General features: G+C 34.4%; 2 protein-coding genes across 3 annotated transcripts in view; one reads left to right on the top strand and one right to left on the bottom strand.

The window, feature by feature from the left end:
- Positions 1-2,845: 2,845 nt before the first annotated feature.
- Positions 2,846-19,889, bottom strand: TRMT10A (tRNA methyltransferase 10 homolog A (S. cerevisiae)). Its single transcript, XM_011969356.1, has 9 exons — positions 19,716-19,889; positions 15,241-15,437; positions 14,140-14,302; positions 13,445-13,516; positions 12,239-12,313; positions 9,934-10,083; positions 7,071-7,176; positions 4,279-5,541; positions 2,846-4,226 (listed from the first exon to the last, which is right to left on the bottom strand). Exons 1-8 carry the CDS (start codon positions 19,722-19,724, stop codon positions 5,273-5,275), a joined length of 1,041 nt encoding a protein of 346 aa, XP_011824746.1. The 5' UTR covers positions 19,725-19,889; the 3' UTR covers positions 2,846-4,226; positions 4,279-5,272.
- Positions 19,890-20,239: 350 nt separating this feature from the next.
- The window catches only part of MTTP (microsomal triglyceride transfer protein), a 58,524-nt gene continuing 54,363 nt past the window's right edge, over positions 20,240-24,400 (top strand). The window contains exon 1 of one of the 2 annotated variants that reach the window (XM_011969357.1): positions 20,240-20,399. The gene's annotated coding sequence lies outside the window, so the exon portion shown is untranslated. The remainder of the gene's footprint in view (positions 20,400-24,400) is intronic. The other variant, XM_011969358.1, reaches the window with a different exon arrangement.

Genomic DNA, 24,400 nt, shown 5'->3' on the forward strand with positions numbered 1-24,400 from the left:
TTGGACCTTTGTGATTGCATCGGGTCTGTTATCCAGCTTATCCAAGATAATCTCCTTCATTTAAGGTCAGCTGATTAGCAATTTAATTCTATCTTCAACCTTAAATTCCCCCTTACCATGTAACTTAACACATTCAAAGGTTCTGGAAATTAGGATCTTTGAAAGGGACATTATTATGCCTTCCACAAGGAGGATATATCTGCTTAAAGTCTTGGCCTTGAAATGGTAAATATCACTTATAGTTACATTACATGGTTGAGAATTAGTATAACTGAAAGGGAAACTAATTAAAAACTCTTGAGTGGGAATCATATTCCAATTACAGCTATGTTCTATGTTAACAAAAATTAGCTTTTGGTGGACAATCAACTTTCTCCGACACAAAAATTTCATGGCTGGCTCAAGGTATGGCTAGAATCTGTGTGCTTAAGCACTAGGTGCTACTGACACATAACAAGATTATGCTCAACTCATAAAATTAATGAAGTGCACTCTTTCTCACTTTTCTGTTATGAAGATGTTACAATGGCATTGCCAATTCTTTTTCCTTAAAAATTTGCTAACATTCATCTATCAGACCGCATAGGTTTTGTGTTTTGGGGGGTCGTAGCTTTTTGACAATTTTATTTCTTCTGTGGTAACTGGTCTATTTATATTTTCTGTATTTTTGGAGAGGAGGATCAATTTGGGAACTTCATGTTTTCCCAGAAAATTATCCATTTCATCCAGGTTTCCAAGTTTATTTTCATAGAATTGAGTTTTACCTCATAATTCATCTAAATTTGTTTATTCTACAATCTCATTTTTATGTATCTGTAATTTTTTTCTTGATCCAGTTAGCTAATTACTTTCACATTTTGCTAGTTTTCAAAACACAACGGATCTTGGATTTATTCATATGTCCAATAATTTTCCTATTTCTATTTTGTATCTCTTTTCAGTTTTTATTAAGTTCCATTTTTTCTTTTTATTTCTTTAGGTTCATTATTGTTCTAATGCCTTAAGTCAAATCTTCTTAATATGTTTATATTCAGTCATTCTCATTTATTAGCATAAAATTTTAAAGTGATGAATTTTCCTCTAATCACAACTTTAGCTAGATCTATAGATCTGATATGTATTGTTTTTATTATCTCTATTTTCAAAATATTACATAATTTCAGATTTAGTTTCCTCTTTTATATAATAAGTTCTTGAGAAAAAAATTTTAAAAGTGAGGCTTTCATCCCATCTTACCAAGTTTATTTTCCAGTTTAATGTATTGTTATCAGAGAAGTTGCCTATATTGTTACTTTTGGAAAATTTTCCTTGTGGTCTAATATAGTTACTTTTATGAATATGAGTTGTATTATTGTTTTTTCAGCCTACAAAATTTGATATTACTATCTGTATTAATTATAGCATGTACATTTTCCACATATTGATCTTTTGTCTACTTACATTGTCATAGGTTGAGAAATATGAGTTAAAAACTCCTTATACTGATGTATTGTTTCATTTAATTCCCAAAGGCTCTCAATGACTTCAAATACTGTTACCTGATACACAGATATTCATAATGGTTAGATCTTTATTAAGGACTGCATTCTTGACTATTGTAACATGCCCTTCTCCTTTTCTTTATTTGTAATGTGTTGGACCTTATCCAATGTTAACATTGTGACTTCTGACTTCATTTTATAGCCTGGTATGTCTTTTTCTATTTTTTATTTTCAATATTGCTGAGTAGCTTTAAATACAGCATGTATTTCTTTTTTAAATCCAATCTGGGAGGTTTTTGGATCATTTAAATTTGCTGATAGGACATACAGATTTTGTCGTGTGATTGTGTTTTATGTTAGCATTGTTTTTGTTGCTTTTATAAATGTTTCACTAAATGATCTGTAATTTCCTTGTTTTGTTTAGTGAGTGTTCATTTGGTAACTTAGAAAGTTTACACTTTAAAAATCTTATCTAAGCCTGGGTTCCTCAGAAAGTGTAGCCTGAAACAAAAGCCTATATGTTATTACCATTTTAGGGCAGGCAATGTCAAAAAGACTGAGAAACAAGGGAAATGAGGCAAGAAATGAGAAAGCCAATAGAATTGTTAGCTACTGCTTGACAATTGTTTGCTCAAGCCCTAAGAGAGAGAGTAAATGGAGTAATATTTCCATTTTACATATAAAAACACTGAGACCTAGCAAAGGTTGAATAACTCATCCAAAGTCTCACAACAGTGGCAGTGGCAAGATTTATGCTTAGTCCAATTCCCTACTGTTTCCACTGATTCTCTCCATGTACCACTTTTTGATTCTGTCACTGCTTCTCTTCTTCACATTTATTAGATGACTACTGTATTTGTCTGGTAATGAGACAGGGAAACAGAGATAAATACCTGCATGCTAACTGAAATCAAAGTTTAATGACTACTATATGCCTTTACTGCCCTTAATTTGAATCCCTGCCATTCTCTTTTCTTTTTTTCTTTATCTCATTTTACACCTGTTGTCTGTATACTTTCTCAGGGCTCTATAGACAATTCTTGCCTTTTATCTACATCATTTCTGTGACCTTTTCTGTCTATAAAGTGAAATAGTATGTCCCTTTGCTTTATAATTGCCAGTCACTGGTGGATTTCATCATTGTTCATTCACCTCCCAAAAGATGTTTATTCAGTAGAATTACTTTCTTTTCTCGTTTTTGGTTTTTCCATTCTGAGCATTTTCAAATGCTATAATGTCAACAGCACCAATCTCTGGAGAATTAGAATGAAGCATGGTTCTTCTCTTAAGAATGAGCTTGCTTTATGATGACTGTAGGTCATTAAAGAAATTAAATGTGAGGAAATTCTATATGTCCACAGACATATTTTTTGATGCATTTATTTAGGTAGTTTAATTCTCTCCCTTTATTATGTTCTAACACAAGTAACTTTAATATTTACTTAAGTTTTAACAAATAACCTAAATAAACCAAAACAATGTTGAGAGAAAAGGATACATTAAAATGAGCAAAAAGCTTAATATTTTTAAAACCAAAATTTTAAATACCTCAGAAACTAGTTATATCAAAAGAGGTAGTAATCTTTGCCTTCTTTTCGCCTTCTTGCCACGAACATCCTAGATAAGATATGGGCCTGTAGTGGGTAGAATTGTGTCCCCCAAAAGATATGTCAAATCCTAACACATGGCACCCTGTAAATGTGACCTTATTTGGAGACAGTATCTTTGCAGATGTAGTCAAGATGAGGTCATACTGGATCATGGTGAACTCTAATCCAATGCTGGTCTCCCTAGAAAAAGAGTTAGGACACGGATACAAACATAGAAGACAGGGTAGAAGACCACTTGACAACAAAAACTGAGATTGGAGTCAAGCCACTGTAGGCTAAGGAGCAGCAGGGGTTGCTGTGACAACCACCAAAAGCCAGGAAGAGGTTAGGAAGTATTCTTTCCTAGGGCCTACGGAGGAAGCATGGCACTGGGACATTGTGAGTCTAGACATTTAGTTTCTGGAACTGTTAAGACAATAAATTTCTGTTGTTTAAAGCCACCCACTTTGTGGTAATTTGTTATAGCACATCTAGGAAACTAATACAGGGTTTTTTATAATTAATAAAAATTAAACTTTTATTTGGAATGATTTTCCCCCACCTTTCATAATTAAACAGTGCCCTATTTTACATTACATAATTTAAGTAAAAGGCATAATATTTCATGCTAATAAACCACATTTTTTTTACTCAGAAAAACAAGAACCTTTGAAAAAATACAACTTAAGACATAAGCTTTGTTATTTTAAAATTGTAGGGCTTGTCTTTACTTACATATCTTGCCTATAGACCTCACCTTAAAATAGTAACTATAATAGATTACTAAGAACAAAGTAACAAAAATAGACAGTAAATATCAGTACTAAATCCAATAAACTTTCTGTGTATATATGTTAGTAACATATACAGTATATTACACATTTTTAAAATACAACTTTTATATATTAAAAAGAAGACAAAAGAACAGCAACTCATTTTACCCAAACTCAATGAAGGCTACTGAAATCTTTTAGCTGTGACAGAGACCATTTTACCTTAAACAGTTAACTGCATATACAATTACTGATAGGAAACTAAAACAGCTCCCTTTTACACTATTATTTCTTGCCAACATTCCCATAAAAATGTTTAGTTAAGGATTTTTGTACTGAATAAAATTCAAATTGTTCTTAGAGTGTTCAACACAACCATTCAAGTAATAAAATAAGTATTCAGTATTACAGAATAATAAAGTATTTCAGTATTATTCAAGTAATACAGATATATGGCATATCAATCATGTTATCAACAACTAATAACTGAGAACCATACATGATGAGGACAGATGTAAATATATATTTACATGCATATTTTCACATGTGTATTTGATTTATAGAAACATACATTAGTATGCATATTCTTATAGGAGAGGAGGCAGAAGCACATATAAACTTTATTCATTTTAAGAGCCAACAAATTAAAAATATATATGGAAAAAAACCCCACAGCTGCTAAAAACTGTTCCATTTTAAATGCAGGTAAAGACAAAATTGATCTTTCAACAGCAACAGCCTTACAAAATAATTTAGTCTGCAAAATTCAATTTTATAATTGAAGTAACTTATCACCATTGTAAGAATTAAGAAAATGCATTAAAGAGATTCTCAACTCTTCAGTAATTACTTCAGAACCATAAAAAGGCATCACAAAGAAGGAACAGATATGCGCTCCATAGTCCAAAAGAAATGAACTAAGTCTATCAAACTAATACTTCTTCCTAAAATTACTAAATTTCTTTCAAGTAACTAAGTTAAACATAAAAGCTACAAAGAGAGGGTAACCTACCATATACAACATTCTGATAGATTGACAGTATATTTATGAATATGTGCCCTCACAGATACATAGGCAATAGATCATAAAGATGTTGATGTGACTATAAAATTAAAAAACTGAAAGGTCAGAAGGCACATTCTAAAGAATATGAAAATATATTAATGAAGTAAAATTATCTAGAAACCACTATTTGAGGCTTTAAAAAGAAACAAAAAAAAATACACATTTAAATCTTCTTATTCTAAATCAAAAATATTTTCTTACAAAGTTTAAAGGGCTTTTTTATTATTATTTAGGTCCAAAAAAAAGTTTTTAAAATTCACAACAGAAATAACAGAAAATAAAATGTTCTTCCAATTTCAATATTCTATACAGCACCTCGCTTTCTCCTAATTTTTCCTTAAACTAAAAGGAAACCAGGTAACATTAGTGTGGCAGAGAGTTCCCTGTAGATTCAGTGTGATTTTCCTTATCCTGCTTTTCTTCACGTGGTGAATCTAGTTCATTTCTGCTATCTTCCTCCTCACTGGAATCACTGTCCGATCCACACTCCTCCATCCTGACAGACTGACTGTCATGAGAAGCACTTTCACAGGTTTTGTCTGTGGGAACAGCTCCTTTCCGCTGGGGCAAGATAGTAAAAAATGCTTCTTGCCAGTCTCTTGTTTCCAGGTATTCCAGAATAATCTCAAACACTGCAATAAAGACAAACTCCATACATTTCTTAGCCAAGTTCATCACAATGCTGCACAATGTCTTTTAAAATACATTGTCTTTGTGTTAAGAGTGCTAGTTTTTCCTAATAACTACTTTGTTCTTATCTCTTCTTTCTATTGTCTGTCAAGCCCAATTTGCCCCAAGGTACTCAAGCCTGTTACCTCTTATCTAGCTTTTTCTCAGTTCAGTTCTTAAGCACTCAGAAATTTACCAGTATCCCATGTCAATTATAATCAATAAAGACCTTTTCAGTTTATCTCCTACTCTTTTTTAGCCCTTCACGTCTTTATCCTTTACATGCTAACAACCTAGTTAGCATTCATTTAACTTTCTTCATGTTTCCTGTAAAGAGCCACTCATGCTAGGAGCTCCTTGCCTGCTTTTTTTATTTTGTTTTTCTTTTCCCATTGGTTGTAGTAAACAGTATCAATATTGTCTCCAGGCTACTCACATCAGCATACTGCTGAAGGGCAAACCTGAATTACTTTGTGGAAAAAGTAATTTCCACTATGTATCAAAGGTTTTAGAGGCAATTCATTTGTTGAATCAATAATTTCATTTTTATAACTCCCTGGAACCTGCTATATAGGAAGTATTTAGTGTATAAGAAGTTTAATAAGTAGTTGTGTATTGACTAAAAACTCGGCTTAAAATTTTTTTTAAAGCAAAGTCAAGGCAAAGACAGGTACAAGAATGGATATGTTATTTGCAACAGCAAAAAGAAAAAAACACAATTCAACCATAGCAGAATGGTTAAATTATTGTATATTCAAATGATGGACTATTACATAGCTATTAACAACAAGTTTTTAAATTAATTAATTTATTTGAGACAAGGTCTCACTCTGTCACCCAAATTGGAGTGCAGTGGCACAATCATGGCTCACTGCAGCCTCCACCTCCTGAGCTCAGGTGATCCTCCCATGTTGTCCTCCTGAATAGCTAGGACTACAAGTACCCACCATCACGCCCAGCTAATTTTTGTATTTTTTGTAGAGATGAAGTTTCCTCACATTGCCCAGGCTGTTTTCAAACTCCTGGGCTTAAGCGATCTGCCTGCCTCGGTCTCCCAAAGTGCTAGGATTAGGATTACAGGCGTGAGCCACTGTGCCTGGCTACCATTAACAATCATTCAATGACATGAAAAAATAAAGTCATAAAGGAGAGAAAATATCCCAGATTTATAACATTGTACATAATATACTAAAAATCCAATTATGTAATAAATAATAATATATATACATAGGAAAAGAACTAGAAGTCAACACCAAAAAGTTAACACCAAGTATTTCTGTGCAGTAAGACATAGCTAATTTTTTAACACTTTCGTACATTTTCAAAATTTTCTAATATGCATTCTGTTACTTAAACAAATTATAAATGATTACGTTTTACAATTTTGTCTCCAGGAAAGTGTAATACTTTCTACCTGTTCAAATACTAAATGCAATATTCTTTCTCACAATGTTCGCTCAGGTGTATTTTCAGTTTATCCCTTATAGCTTACCATGATTAACTGCCAAAACTTTTCGACTATTCATCTTCACAAAATTTCCAAGCGGGAGCTGTGCATGATTGATTCCATAATCTGATGCTTGTTTATATGTGAGTCCCTAAAACAAAGACACGATGACTTCGACAAGAACATTAAATTATTTAAAGTTTCTGTAATAGTATAAATAATTTTTAGATAAGATTTATAGTTCAGAGACTACCTGAATGGGGGGTATGTGTGTGTTTTACTGCTCATTTGGAAACATTCTCTTGAAAATAAGTATAGTCAATGTGCAGAGCATTTGTTTTAAGCTCCTCAAGTTACAAATGAGGAAACCAAAGACATGCTTCCTGCCCAGTTAAAAAGCTCCTCAGCAGCAGAACCACAGAAAAAATCTGGCTCACATATCTCCTGACTCAAATAACTTTTCCCCATTCTACCCTGCCTTTATCTCAGTTTAAAATACAGTCCTGCACTGCATAATAAAGTCTCAGGCAACGACAGATTTCATTTACAGTGGTAGTCCCATGAGATTATAACGGAGCTAAAACATTCCTGTCACCTAGTGACTTTGGAGCTGTTGGAACATCACACTGTAACGCATGACTCAAGTGTTTGTGCTCATGCTGGCAGAAACAAACCTTCTGCTAGTCACATAAAAGTACAGCACATACAATTATGTACAGTACATAATACCTGACAATGATAATAAATAATTGTTACCTGTTACGTATTTACTATACTTTTTATCGTTAGAGTGTACTCCTCCTACTCCTAAAAAAAAATAATTACATATAAAACAGCCTCAGGCAGGTCCTTCAGGAGGCATTCCAGAAGAAGGCACTGTTATCACAGCTCCATGCATGTCATTACCCCTAAAGACCTTCCAGTGGACCAAGATGTAGAAGTAGAAGACAGTGATTTTGATGATCCTGACTCTATGTAGGCCTAGGCTAATGTGTGTGTTTGTGTCTTAGTTTTTAACGAAAAAGTTTAGAAAGTTAAAAAATAAAGAGGATTTTTTTTTTTAATTTTAAAAAGTTAAAAAATTAAGAATAGAATAAGGCCTATGGAATACGGATATATGAAGAAAATATTTTTGTACAGCTGTATAATGTGTTTATGCTTTAAGCTAAATGTTATTACAAAAGAGTCCAAAAGTTTAAAAAATTAAGTTTATAAAGTAAAAATGTTACAGTAAGCTAAGGTTAATTCATTATTGAAGAAAAATTTTTAAATAAATTTAGTGTAGAGTAAGTGTACAGTACTTATAAAGTCTACAGTAGTGTACAGTAATATCCAGGTCTTCACATTTATTTGCCACTCACTTACTGACTCACCTAGAGCAACGTGTAGTTGTGTAAGCAGCGCTCATGGTAAGTGCTCTACACATGTATACCACGTATAACCTGTATTTTTAAAATCTTTTATAACATCTATGTTTAAATATGTTTAGAAACACAAAGACCATTATGTTACAGTTGTCTACACTATTCAGTACAGTAACATTCTGTATAGATTTGTAGTCTAGGAGCAATAGGCTATGCCATACAGTCTATGTGTAGTAGGCTATACCGTCTAGTAAGTACCGTCTGTAAGTACACTCTATAATATTGATATCGCTTAATGATGTAATTCTCAGAACATATTCCCATTGTTAAGCAACATATGACTATACTTAAACTGAATTCCTATAGAATCACCATCATTATTCCCATAAATGTAAAAAAAAAAAATTAAATTTCCAATAACACTACTTTGCACAAATGGCAAAGACAAGTTAAATGAAAACTTGAATTGAGAAATTTTAAATAACTGACTATAAGTTTTATTTTTCCCTGTCAATTAAAAAAATACAGAATATGAATTTCATCTCTTCTCAAAATTAAAATCTTTGAAGCCTATGTCTAACCAGAACTGAAATGGTCAAAAAACAGAGTACAGGAGAAAGAAAAGCTCAATTTCTCAACTGATGGTTTGTATACTTGGGGGGCGCAAATAATAATAGATTGAAGCAGGTGCTTTTGAAAACAAAATTGTTTTAGTTCAGAGAAACATAAACATGAGAAAGAATGTGGTTCTATATAAATAACAAAATAGAATTTTTCCACAAAGAAAAAAATAAAAAGGCTAAAGATCATTCTGATAAAATTCCCTATGATGCAATAGAGCTGCAACTGTCCAATTGGTAGCCATGTGTGACTACTTAAATTTAAATTAATTACAATTTTAAAAATTCAGTTCTTCAGTCATACTGCACACATTTCAAGTGCTCAACAGCCACAGAGCTAACATACTGGACAAGCAGATATGAAGAATTTTGCATGCTGCAATGTAACTGGCGAAGTACAAAATGACATTTTCTTTTAGAAAGTGCTTTTCTGTAATTTTTCATCCAAATAAAGGTATGGATGGGAAGAGAGAAAAGTACAAATGAAAGAGAATAGAAAAAACATCCCATGAAAATAACATATTTAAAAACTAGTTAAGTTCTAACGGCTTAGCAACTGATTAGCAGCAGATTCTTCTATCAATAAAGCACAGCATTTAAGCATGTGGATGGACTCCAGAGCAATCGGCCTGGTTTCAAATAGCTGCTCTGTCATCTACTACTGTTGATTTTAGACTTAATTTCTCTGTGCTGTGAATTCCTTACCTGTGGAATGGAGATAATAATAGCACTAATCTCACCGGGTTGTAGTGAAGATTAAGCAAGCTAATATATGTGAAATACTTTGTTTAGCTCAAAAAGTGACTGACGTATAGTAGGCACTCAATAAACATCAGCTATTGTTAGTATCATTGTTACTTTCAGGAAATGGTGATGTATCAATTTTAAGTACAAGCAAAAGCAAAAATAAAAATTTAATAGTACCTTGTGATGGTTGTGATCTACTAATCCTCCAATCACATAGGCCTTTGATTCATCTAATTCCTTCAGTATATTAGGTGAATCTGATGTAAGATAAATCAGGTCTTCTTTTTTTATGAGTTCACTATAGTGCTCTGGTTTGATATGGATATCCTTTAAGACAATGGGGAAAGAGATTACTAATTAATAGGACCTTATGAAAGTTGGCTAAAAATGATTATTCTATTTTCCCAAAACAAATCCAGTCAAAAACATATGAAACAAAGTTTGAAAGAATATAATTACAATGCATTATTTTGAATTTACTACATCAATTTCTTATAATCTCACATTTTGATCATTTAAATAGCCTCTTAATTTTGTTTCTTCGTTGTTGGCCTTAAACCCCTCCAACCTAATTCCACACACTGATAGCAAGCTCTAAAAACACTACTTTTAACGTTTTATCTTTTTCTGTGGGATAAAATCTAAACTCCTTAATTTAGAAACTCTTTCCTGAATATAGCACTAATCTACTTTGCCAGCTTTATTTCCGGTTCCAACAAAACAAATGCATTTTTACTGCCACATATTTGTTTACATTGTTCTACGACCAAAGAATGCCTTCTCCAATTACTTCCTCTCCATCTATATGAATCATGAAAGGGAAATAGCTGGCCAGGAGCGGTGGCTCATGCCTGTAATCCCAGCACTTTGGAAGGCTGAGGTAGGTGGATCACAAGGTCAGGAGTTCAAGACCAGCCTGGTCAACATGGTGAAACTCCGTCTCTACTAAAAATATAAAAATTAGCTGGGCATGGTGACAGGTGCCTGTAATCCCAGCTACTCAGGAGGCTGAGGATGGGGAATTGTTTGAATCCGGGAGGCAGAGGTTGCAGTGAGCCGAGATCGTGCCATTGCACTCCAGCCTGGGTGACAGTACAAGAGACTACGTCTCAAAATCCATGTATCTGTTTCTACAAAGAGACACACATTTGAAAACTTCTTCACCAAAATTGTCAGGTCACAGGTACAAAATTGAACAACAGCTGGCAGTCATGATTTTGTAAGCCACATTGATTGCATAAAAGATGTATTACCAGGCTCAGATGACATTTATCCATAATTTTTAATGAAACCAAGAATGAAGCAAAAGAACTCTCTCCTAAAATGTATAATTAATAAATAGCCACTTTTCTGGAAAATGTTATATTATAAATTTAATAAAGGCCCCAAGAAGAACCTGATTAATTACAGACCAATTAATCTCAAGTCTCTCTGGAAAGCTGATGGTATAAATGATAAATTTAACAAGTTGCAAAATAACTAAAAACATGCCTCTTTTAATTTATTACACTACTTCTTGGAAAACCAGGTACAAATGTAGGATTTGATAAATATATTGTACTTAAAAACTTAAAAGCCTTTGAAAATGTTTCATATCATAGGCTATTAATAAAATAAATGCCTTCGTTATGGAATTAGTGAGTGTGAAAGGGAAAATGTGTCACTGAGAGAACTGACTTTGAGAAAGAAAAAAGGTATAGGGATAACCCAGTACTTCTCTAAATAGGATCAAGTTCCTCAGGGACTAGTACCAAAGCCAATCTATTTAGTCACCTTTACCAATGACTGAGAACAATTTGGTCCAATAGAAAAAATTGTGAGGCCACATACGCAATTTTAAATATTCTAGTATCCGCATTTTTAAAAATGAAAATAGGTGAAATTAATTTTAACAATTTATTTTATTAACACAGTATACCCAAAATTTTATCATTTGAACATATAATAAATGTTTCAAAAATTATCTAGGAGATATTCACATTCTTCCTCTCTCTTCTGTGGTACTGAGTCTTTGAAATCCTGTATGTATTTCACATTCATAGGACATCTCAATTCACAATTCAGACTGTCATATTTCAAGTTCAACAGCCACATGCAGTTAGTGGCCAGCACAGGGTAAGAAGAAACAGAATGCAGGCACACTTCCAAAATTTAGAGAGACTTCATTTTTATAGGTAACATATAATGTATAGCTAGTATGCCAGGGAGAAATTATATGAAGGCCGTTAAAATTATTTCTTTTTAAAAATATGTTTTAAAAGTTGACCATAAAATAGGTAAGATTTAATGAGAACAAATACAAGCTACCAGATATCTCACTCCCTTCTTCAGCATCTCTGATTTGTAATCTTAGACTTAGGTTCAGAGATTGCATCTGGAGATTGTTGCATTAAGTAGCATTATATAGAGTTTAGGTACAAAATGTAGACCTTTAGAAACATAAAAATACTTGGAATTATGTGAGTTTATCTGTTTTAATTACCTTCCAGTTGACCCATCCTTTGTCCTTTTCATCCATGTTCTTTTTCAGCTGGCCTCCATGGCTTGTCAAGTAAAACTGATAAAAGATTTGTAGGTATAGAAAGAGAGAACATATGACCATTTAAGTCTAATGTTTTATTTCTCTCATCTACTCATGTGATGATCAATGAAACACAAAATATATTTATTCTCATTTACCTAGAAAAAAAAATTTGTGACATGCTTTGAACATACAATAAACTGGGGCAGAAATAGTATGTTTCGTGTGCATGCTTCATAACCCAGTAGCTGCAGTATCCCATTTACATTTTCATTCCAAGTAGTTATAACATGGCTATACCTTAATCATCACTTGTCTGCAAATTCCCTGCTTCCATGTCAAGTTCCCAGTCCTCTTTTTTTTTTAAACAATATAAAGTCTTCATAATTTTTCTTTGATCCTAAACCCTGATACCTATTTAAGTTTGAATCATAGGTGAGAAGGGGTCTACTACAGATAAAAATGGGGATAAAAGGACTATCACAGAAGTGTGATATGAAACTATAAAACAAAAAGTACAAAATACAAAAATTTAAAATTACTATTACTTGGTAAAAACATAATATCTAACCAAAATATATTAACAGTTCCTGGTTCTTAACATCAGTGAGCCAGTATTAATTTTTAGGTCACCTAGAATTCCAACACAAAGATGTTATTCTTAACAGTAGCCAAATAGTCTCCCAAATCACTCCCTCATCTCAGCTTAAAAAAGACTTGACAAAACTCTCAGTGACTCAAAAGAAAACTAAAAACCTTTAAGTAGACAAAACCTATACAACAGATACCACAGCATATATCAAGCGGTGGCAGCCACAGCTTCTGCCTCTCCATCCAATCTCTCTCCCACACTGGAAGTAATTGTAAACTGAGAAACTGGTATAAAAATATATGTACGTCCCATAAAGAAGATATTCAACTACAGGCAATGAAAAGGCCAATTTGTGTAAGACTGATGATTACTGGAAACAGTGTGTCTAAGATAACATATTAAAAGATGTTTAAAATATTTTGCTTTATTTTTGTCAAAAAAGAAAACATTTTTCAAATAGGCATTAAAAAAGATTATCTGTAAGACTCCTGCAAAGACTATAGGAATTATCTATGTCTTTTGCCACAAAAGATATAAAAGAAAACTAGAGTCTGCTTTAAAATCTTCAGACATACCTGCACAGGATGCAGTGCCCGTCGGTTTTCTGCGTAACATCGTTGAATCTGCTTATGAAGTTTCTTAATGTCCTATTACAGAGTCAATTTTTAAAGCAAAGTTATTAAAATTGTCTATGGCCATTCCACAATCTTAAAGGAATGGAATAGGCAGAAGGGATGACTATATACATACAATTTTTCTTCTTAAATACAAATGCATTCTGATAAATGTTATTTGATTTCCTTACATTAACAAAATTACTGTAAGTTAATGCTCTGTAAGTGACCCATTATTACATATTTTGTATTTATTTAAAATGCTAGTTCATGAAAACAGTTACTGTCTTAAGAGACAACAACAACAAAAGACTTTCAGAGCCATATTACTATTTTCATGTTTTACCAACAACACTGGTAAAACCCCGCAGATCTTTATGATTAATAAGTGGTTAATTTAGTTCTGTCATCTAGATTGTGAAGTGTGTGTGTCTCTCTTTCCTGTCTGCACACATACTGACACACACACATATAAATATACATATTTATTATATCAATGCAATTTGCTAGCTAATTTAACTTAGGGGAAATAAATTTTGAAAAACTTAAGATTCATTTCAATACACAAATTTATATAAAAGGGATATTACATATTAAAACAAAAATGATTTGATCTAATTCATATACAAGATTTTTCTGACAATGATTCATGATACCTTTAATACCATCAAGTCATCAAAACTACAGTCAATAATAAGGCGAAGGGTGCTATGAACAACATCTCTTCGAACACGTTTTCTGTCATTTCCATCTGAGTTTGATTCCATTTGACATTGTCGCTCCAATTTTTTCCTCTTGCGTTTTTCTTTCCGCTTTTGTCTAAAATTAGTAATTGAAATAACATTTTGTTATTGTATATTCAGTTATTCACAACTCTTCTATATAAACAATTACTTCTAAAAACCATCAAGTTAAGCCATATGAAATTGTCACTTCTGTGACCATTCAAAAATGGTCAAGTATTAGCAGTTTTATACAGTACATCTAAAAGCTTCAGATAGGAAGGAAATAAGCTTCCAAAAATAATCTAAAGCTTTCTGTCTAAATCCTAACTATACTACCTGAAGAGCTTCATTTGTTATTGGTATCATATTATCCCTAAGAAAACCCTCTAAATACTGAGTTTGAGTTGTATTGAATTTTACTTTCATAATTCACCTAGATGATTTTTAAGCCACATTTATAAGGTACAGAAAAAAGCAAAATAAAATTGTTCATTAAAAAAATTACATACTTTTGCTCTAATTTATACCAACTATAGTTTATTTTCTCTCCACAAACTTTGGCATTTATCATAGTAACAAATTTAGACTAATTGCTTTCACCAAAACCTGCAATGGTTCTTGTGACAAAATCAATGTTAGGCCAAAACTTGATCTTTCTGAGTTGGCTGTTTTTATTCCATAACTAGCACATGGACACTAATTACATCCCTTATCTAAGTCAGTTGTTTCAAAAATTGTGCTGCTACTCATAATAAGGTTCTGCATGAGAAAAAGTGTTGAGTGCAAGATCATCAACAGTGCTAAAAGATACCCCAATAATAATGTTAAAAAATAGTCTTAACAGCCAGTTGACAGTGTTAGCTAACAATATACATTTTTAGCTTCAATTTTTTTCTCTTGCGTTTTTCTTTCTGCTTTTGTCTAAAACTAGTAAATGAATTTTAAGTAACAAAAATATGCCAAAGGGCTATGCAAGGTCTAACATTCCATATTTCTAAATAGGAAGAGAGCATATACATTTGAAACACATACTTGCGGAGTTCCCGTTGCTCTTCCCATTGTTTCTGTTTTATTAGTTTTTTCATTTGTCGTTTAGATATTGGTTCACGCCCTTCACCTAATCTTGGCTTCTGGCTTTCCTCTTGATGTTCATTTATGCCTTGCTTTTTGTCAACGTTGGACGTTTCAATAAATGCTGGCAACATTTCAGATGACATTATTTGGTGCCTCTGAAAAACAACTTTTGACATGAACAGATAATTTACAAGCACAAAAAAGTTAAAAAACTCAATCAATATGATTAAAGTTAAACCATACAATAAATAGAAATAAAACTTTAGACAAATAAATGTCATTTATTGGTAACTATCATTTAAATACCATTTAATATAAATTAAATATCATTCATCAGCAATGCTAGCAAAGGTCTAAAGAAATGGGGTTTTTCATATACTATTAGTGGTCATGGTACAATTTTTCCAGAAGGCAAGACATACATGTTTTAAGAGCTTTAAAATCTCTATTTAGACACCCTTTGACCCAGTAATTTATTTCCTTAAATTTCTGTAAATAAATCAGACACGCACACAAAAATGTGCACAAGAGTACATGCAATGAATGCAGTGTTAAAAAACAGTGAAAAGTTAGAAACTTCCTGAATGTCAGTGAAAGGAAACTAAACAATTATGGTTAATCTATAACATGGGCAAGGAATACTAAGCAGCCAGTAAAACATATATATCCAAAATTACTTAGTAAGGGGAAACGGTTATACGTTAAATAAAACCAAATAAAACAATATATACGTTACGACCAACTTTTTAAAAAAGGTATACACACACAAGTTTAATTCTTACCCATGGTTTTCTACATTTTCTAAAGTTATGTAATGAAAATGTTTTTAATAAAACAAAAAATTTTAAAAAGAGATGAAAAGCATCTTTTCTATAGTCTTCTTTAATGCTGTAGAATGAGGGAGACTATGAAAAGACAGAACTGATTTTTAAAACTGAAATCAATAACCAGGAAATAAATTCACTTGATACAAATTAAAAATAGGGCAATCTGAAAATGACTTTAAAATAAATTTGGCTGAAACATTTCAGAGAGGTCACAAGGGAATAATAACTATAAGAACAAAACAGAAAATTGTGATATAAAAGCAGGCTTTACTAAAAAGTAAAACAAGAATCTGAGAAAAAGAACAATTTGAAAACTAGGAAATGAAGACATAAAAACTTCAATAGAAGAGGCAAACTCCAGATTACCTGGAGTCCCAAGAAGTAACTGATGACTTAGAAGACATCCTGACAATCTGACTCAGGATGCAGACAAAAATCGAACAGAAAAACAATATGGAGGAGTAGTAAAGACTTGGATAACAGAATGAGAGAGATAAAGGAAAACAAGGTAATTAGAGATAAACATACAGCCTTGAATGCACTTTTTTTTTTTTTTTTTTTAAGCTAGAAAGTAAGGTAAGCACTCAGTTTAAGAAACTGGAGGTAGGGAAACTGAATAAGCAGACAAAAATCGAACAGAAAAACAATATGGAGGAGTAGTAAAGACTTGGATAACAGAATGAGAGAGATAAAGGAAAACAAGGTAATTAGAGATAAACATACAGCCTTGAATGCACTTTTTTTTTTTTTTTTTTTTAAGCTAGAAAGTAAGGTAAGCACTCAGTTTAAGAAACTGGAGGTAGGGAAACTGAATAAGCCTAAAAAGACTACATGGAAAAAAATTTTTAAAATATATATTTTGATTCCCTGGATCACTTTTATTTTCCTTTCTTTCAATACACAATACATTAGATAAAATTCAGCAATGCAGGTATCCAAAACAATACCGGGTGGAGGAAACTTAAAAGCACAATTAAAATTCACAGAAAACAAACTGCTCTCTTCACGAAATAATAATATTCCAAGAGAGCACATTTCTGTTTATCAGTGGCATTATTTTCAGTTAATTCTCTATTTTATTCAAAAACTGCACATGTTGATTACTTCTATGTGAAGATTTTTTTTTTTTTTTTTTTTTTTGAGACAGAGTCTCGCTCTGTGGCCCAGGCTGGAGTGCAGTGGCCCTATCTCGGCTCACTGCAACTTCCGCCTCCCGGGTTCAGGTGATTCCACCGCCTCAGCCTTCTGACTAGCTGGGATTCCAAGGGCGCACCACCATGCGTGACTAATTTTTGTATTTCTAGTACAGTAGGGGTTTCACCACGTTGGTCAGGCTGGTCTCGAACTCCTGACCCTGGAGTGCAGTGGCCTGATCTCAGCTCACTGCAACTTCCGCCTCCCGGGTTCAGGCGATTCCACTGCCTCAGCCTTCTGAGTAGCTGGGATTCCAGGCGCGCGCCACCATGCCTGGCTAATTTTTGTATTTTTAGTAGAGAAGGGGGTTTAACCACGTTGGTCAGGCTGGTCTCGAACTCCTGACCTCGTGATCCGCCCGCCTCGGCCTCCTGAAGTGCTGGGATTACAGACAAAAACCACCAGGCCCGGCCTACGTGAAGACTTTTTAAAAAGCAATCAATGTTTTACAGTTTATGTACACCAGGGGGAGCATTTGCTTTTCCTATCCAAGAAGTCTGCAGTTAAATTTAATTTCACCTGTCATAGTATAGCAATGTTTCAGTCTCCCAAATACAAGGAAAGGTGATGAGCTGGTCAACATCTTCATCTTCATCATCACCATCATCTTTTTAAAAACTATTCCTAATTAAGAAAACACACTGTACTAAGTGAAGTTTTCAGGCTTTAAACAAGCCAGGTGCACTGAGACAAATGGAATGCAACAAAAATGATGCCAGCTTGCTATCTTATAAATTATTCCTTATAGTATACTTTACAAAGATATCTACCAACTCGCACTGTCTACACTATACAATAAGTATAATGTATATCTACACTGCACTATGTACCAGCGTGTTCAGATTGAATGTTAAGCAAAACATAGCATTTTATTAGGTATACTTGCTTTCTAATCGTTTTAGTTTGGACAATAATTTATAAAATTCTGTGGCAGTTGTTCATTCCTTTCTCACATGCAGTGATGCTCACCGTACATTTTCATTCATTCAACCAAGTTCAACAAATGTTCAAGAATGTATTTTACAGTAACTATAAAAATATTTGTGTGAGGTCGGGCGCAGTGGCTCATGCATGTAATCCCACCACTTTGGGAGGTCGAGGTGGGCGGATCACCTGAGGTCAGGAGTTCGAAACCAACATGGCGAAATCTCGTCTCTACTAAAAATACAAAAATTAGCCAAGCGTGGTGGTGGACGCCTGTAATCCCAGCTACTCGGGGGGCTGAGGCAGAAGAATCCCTTGAACCTGGGAGGCAGAGGTTTCAGTGAGCCAAGATCGCATCACTGCACTCCAGCAACGGCAACAGAGCAAGACTTCGCCTCCTATATGTGTGTGTGTGTGCGTGTGTGTGTGAAATTTTACTTTTGCATAAAATTTTAAAAATCTGTAGGGTTCATTTGCCGATATAGGTTATCAGGTGGGCTTACAAACTATCTTACATTGTATTTACATATCTTAGCACAGCTTAAGGCAAGGAGGATACATCCTAAATCAATGAGCACCAAAAGAAATAAAAAAGTTTTTTAAAACGGCATTAATTTATGGATTGGGATAAAATAAATATTCGTCGTAATTTATGACAGTCTCCCTTTCAGAAAAATCTCAACGAATGTGGGAATAATGCAGATTAGAATTAATGACTTGACAGCAATAGCAAAAGAATGTCCTTTTTTTTTTTTTTTTTTCTTTTTTTTTTTGAGACCCAGTCTCGCTAGGTCGCCCAGGCTGGAGTGCAGTGGCAAAATCTCGGCTCATTGCAACCTCTGCCTTCCGGGTTCAAGCAGTTTTCCTGCCTCAGATTCCTTAGCTGGGATTACTGGCATGCGCCACCACGCCCGGCTAATTTTGTATTTTTAGTAGAGACAGGGTTTCACCATGTTGGTCAGGCTGGTCCCGAACTCCTGACCTCAGGTGATCTACAACACGCCTTACCCTCCCAAAGTGCGGGGATTACAGGCGTGAGTCACCGCGCCTGGTCAGGAATGCCTTTTTTAAAGACATGCTGGCTAAACGTGGAGCAGCGAAAAGCCCTTTGTTCACTTCAGTTGTCAAGCCTTTTGAGCAGAGGGTTGGGAATGCAAGGGGCAGAGGAGATTCAGAAAGTGACAAGTAACGTGTCGCCATCCTCTTTATATCTCTAGAAAAATTCCCAAAATTTAAAGTAGTTCAGTGAAATCAAGTAACACTTCGATCTTTTTAAAACTGTCCTCAGCTCACAGCACCTGCAGCAATCTCCCCTCGGGCTTTCTACATTTCAGAGGGTTCAGTCACGTCAGCCCTTCGCAGGAAAAATGAGGTAAGGCACCTTTAAAGAGGTAACGCCCACGGTCTCTGGCCACGAAGTGGCAGGGTCATAACACGCTTTCCGGCCCTTTAGAGTACAGATTTCCCTCTCATTCTTTGCAAACTCACTTTTAACATACTACGGGCCGATGGCAACCCCAAAACACACGCCGACGAAGAGCGCACAACCACAGGGGCGGAGCCTCGCCCACTCTCCCTTCTACGCTCCCAGCCAGCGAACGCATTTCAGAGGCGGGATTAAGCTGCTGCTGGCGAACCAGGAAGCAGCTGGGTAGGCCGCGGGAGGCGCCTATCAACGACGTCATTTCCTTCGGCAACAGCGCCGCAGGCAACCACTTCCACACCACTGCTCCCCTCTACCCCGGAAGCCCTTGTTGGTAGTCGGGGGCTGCATGGCACGCACCCCTTTGCGCCCAAATAATATCATAGTGCGGGGGAGCGCCAGCCAGTGCAGGACACTTACCGAGATGAGGAGTTGATAGGGAAGTGAAATCTCAGAAAGAAAGCCTTTCTAGGTTGGCCTGGTTACCGCTCACGCTTCCTTCCACAGAAACTTCAATTCCCAGAGGCAGGGGCGGTAGTTACACAGTGGAGGCTACGGCGGTTGCGTCTTACGTCATCGAACTGCGCCAATTTAGAACCCGTAATGGGAGAAAGGGGAGGGGTTTATGCGGGGCGGGGTGTAGAGTTAGGGTTTTGGGAGTAGGAGGTAGTTACAGTGATGTCTGTTTTTTCACGTTCAAGAAGTAAGTGTGTACCTGCAGACGTGTATTTATTCATTCATATATTCTTGTGAGTATTGGGTGGAGGAATTAAGATAGTCCCACCGTTAAAAATGCAAAATAACGAAGAAAGGCTTGTAATTTGTCTGTGTTCAAAATGAAACGCATCTCTTGCCTATATTATTTTTAATTTATACAGCAAATTACCATATCACATGATTTTTACATAGCTCAAGTAGAAAATTAAATTCGAAAAGTGAGTTAGATTCACAATAAAATGCATTTAAATTTAGAATCTGTAAGGCTTTTTTATGGCTGAAGTAAAACAGCCATAACTTTACTCTTTATTCATTCCTTGAGCTATTTTGCCTATGCTGTTTTGCAGAACATCAGATGACATTTCATTGTTTATAATACTTGACCTTATATAATCTTTTTGCTATATATAGACCATGTCAACTGAGAGAGAAATGAAACACAATCCCATAGATTGTCATTTTCTATTTAGTTTTTTTCCCTCTACTTCTAATAGGTGATTATTGCAGAATTTGAAGATAAGAATGAGGTTTGCATCTTTGAATAGAAGACTGGCTTCTCATATAGAAATAATTTTGAAGTAAATTATCCTTGATGCTTGAAGGTATTTGAACATGTTTAAAGGCTTCAATGAATAGAAAATTAAATCCAGAATTTGAGGTTCTCTAAAAGAGCCGAAATTTCTTTGACTTTAGTTACAAAACTACAGTCTTGCCATAAGCCCTTAAATTTTACTTGAAACACTATGCCAGCTATAACACTGTTGTGAGTCCCTCTTCTGTTTCTTCCTCATCTCAAACCTAAAAGATCTTTGTTAACTAAGCACTAGCAAAAAAGTCTGGATCCACTTCTGATCTGTTAGTAGGGCATCTTTTTTCAGCTGCCTCCATATCAGGGCAAAGAGTAGCTGAGGGAGGATTAGTAATTGGATATGTAGCCCTTCACATGTAGGTCATTAAATTCAGGCTGGCAAAGTAATGTGCCAAATCTTTCCACAGCTGTTCAGTTGCTTCTATGGGATCTGTTTTATAAATAATTATACATTTTTTTCAGAGTTAATACCTGGCATCCTTAGATATTTTAAGCAAAGTTTTAAAGCAAAAAAACAAAAAAAACAAAAAAACAAACAAAAACACTTCATATTCTAATAATGAAGTCAATAAATTTTATTTTGACATGGACATTTAACTTTGTAGTCACTTGGTGCAAAATTTAAAATGATTCTAGTATTAATCCAAAGTAAGCACCAAAAAAGCACCAGCAAAAAAGTCAATTTAACAAAAAATTGAAACATGGAAAGTTTAAGAAGGTGAAATCATATGAAACAATATTTTCATTGATTTGTAAAATTTATGTGTTTATTTATTTGACACATGTATCGAGTTCTATACTTTTTGTGTTAGTACTGGTGATACAGAAATGACTGTCATCCTTAAGGATGTCCTTAAGGAATCCTTAATCTAATAGGGGAGCCAGCAGTAAATAAATACAACATGTACTTGAGATGCTTGTACTTTGAAAGAAGCGACTAAATGCTCCTTGAGGCAAAACATAGTTTTGGAGATTAAATAATTTTGTTTCATCTTGGAAAGTAAGTAGGAGTTGTACAGGTGTCAGAACAGTAAAGAAGTTTAAGATTTGGGAACAGTGAAAGCAAAGAAGCGTGTCATAGTTTTGCACATGACTGAAAAGCTGTGGATAGAATGAGGAAGAAGGAGGAGATAAAAACCCTAAGGGCTTCTCTGACTTGGACAACTGTAGCAATGCAGTAACATTACCGAGGTCATTTAGGGAATACTGGAAGAAAAATAGGTTTTGAAAAAATCGTTTTGTTTTAAAATATGTAGATTCTGGGGAGTCTGCAGGACATGTGAGTAGAAACAGATTTTAAAAAGAATGAGCACATACTTGTAGTTTAAGCCAATATAAGAGGTTGAACTCAAAGAGATACTACTCCGTGGGTTACAAATGCATACTATCTACGGGGACTGGAAGGTAGCAAATGAGAGAAGCGTCTGGAAGCAAAGTATTACAAAACTGAGAGTGCATTTCCTCTTTAATCAGGGTGCAAGTTCCAAGAGAGAATATGAGCCTAATGACACCAGAATATGAGCCTAATGGCATCATTTTTTTAAGAGCAGCCATAAATAGGAAATCTGGTTTTAAAGTGTTGGCAGCTATTTAGTTTGTTTTAAAATACTGAGCAGACTAAATAAAATATGTCTGTGGGCCATATTCAGACAATTGATAACCAGTTTGTTAAATTGGACCCTAGTTGGTAGAATAAGAAGGAGGCCACAGATAGAACTGGAACTTTAGAATATAAAAATACAGTAATAACTATGATTATGAACCCCTCCATAACTTTGATTTCAAAATATTGGGCAATCATTACAAATTTCATTATTTTAAGCTTAATTCTGATTTTAAGTCTTAGGATACTCTTCAGCAAGTTGTGAGTGAGGAGATGTGGAAGTAGAATAACACTTGTGAGTACTTTAATTTCAGTCTAGGAAAGCCAAAAAGAAACCCATTTTTAAACACGACTTGAAAGGTAGCTAAAAGGAAGAATCGACCACTCATCTATAATCATTTCAACCTGCATTTCGACCGACTCCAAAAATACAGAAAAAAAGTTTAAAATGTATTTGTACATTTACATATACATACATATTACTCATATCCTCCCAAGTAGTACATGAATATTGAAGACTCTGGGAAGATGATTGGAGAGGCAGTGTAGTCTGTGAACCTCCTGAATCTCCTCATAAAAACAGGTAAAGCATCTAGGATAGAAAATAACAATCCCAGAAGATAGCTATAACATAACTAGGTGAAAAGGAATCCCTACAAACCTCACAATGTGAACAGGAAGGAGCAAACCCAACTTAATATCGGCAACTGTGTAGGAGAGAGTGGTGGGAAAACAACAGATCATCTGAAGACCCTCAGAATGGGAAGGCCCCAAAACTGCCAAACAAATAATCACTAAAAAACAGAGGAAACCAATGTGAGGTTGGCGGCAAAACTGGCAGGTTGTTCATCTGACTCTAAGCTCAGCTAAGTGTGAAGGAATGAGCAGGAGGGTCTGAAGCTGCTGGAGGGACGTGAGGCCTGTGAAGTCTCAAAACCAACAAACTGGATCTCCATTCTTGAACGTAGCCCAACACTAAGGAGAAACTGCTGAAAGTTGAATCCAAATTGAACAAAACAGAGACAATGCGGCCAAGAAAAAAGCAGATGCAGATAAAAGTGGAGAATAGAGAGGAGACAGATCTCAGAAAATATAAAGACACATGTGTGTCATTTTATGAAATACTAGAAAAGGAACCTCTAGAGCCATGAAACTGGAAAAGCTATTCTACCCAATCCTCCCTCTTAAAAATACAGCATAACTTAATTAGCCAAAAATGCACCACAGAAAAGGATCGTGGTCGAATTTCATTTAAAGTTGCTATAATAGAAAAAAGAATATGAAGCCAAAAAAAAAAAAAAGTGGATGAAAACGGTAATGCAGTATTTCAAAACAGCAAATTTTAAATAATAGAAAATATTGAAGAACAACATGAAAATGATTCAAAAATGAATATTTGAGGATGAGTAACAGAACTCAGAAAGTAAGAAATATACAAAGCACACCCATATATTCACCATTATACTGGAAGTTCTAACCAGTGCAATAAGATTTAAAAATCAAATAAAAGGAAGAAATAAAACCATTTATAGATGACATGAATATCTATCTAGAAAATCCCCAAAAATGTACCAAAAAAGACCCTCACTAAACTAATAAACAATTATAGTAAGGCCTTGTGATATAAGGTTAACATGCAGAAGTCAATTGCCTTCCTATACAGCAGCAGGGCAGAACTGGAACTTGAAATTAAAAAGCAACAACCCCTCCAAAATGAAATAGGTATAAATCTAACAAAATTTGAACAGAATCTACATGAAGAAGTTGCGAAACCGATGAAAAAAGTCAAAGAAGATCTAAATAAATGGAGAGATATGTATTCATAGATTGAAAGACTTGAT

Source organism: Mandrillus leucophaeus, unplaced genomic scaffold (genome assembly GCF_000951045.1).
Source record: "Mandrillus leucophaeus isolate KB7577 unplaced genomic scaffold, Mleu.le_1.0 Scaffold887, whole genome shotgun sequence".
Taxonomy (NCBI): domain Eukaryota; kingdom Metazoa; phylum Chordata; class Mammalia; order Primates; family Cercopithecidae; genus Mandrillus; species Mandrillus leucophaeus.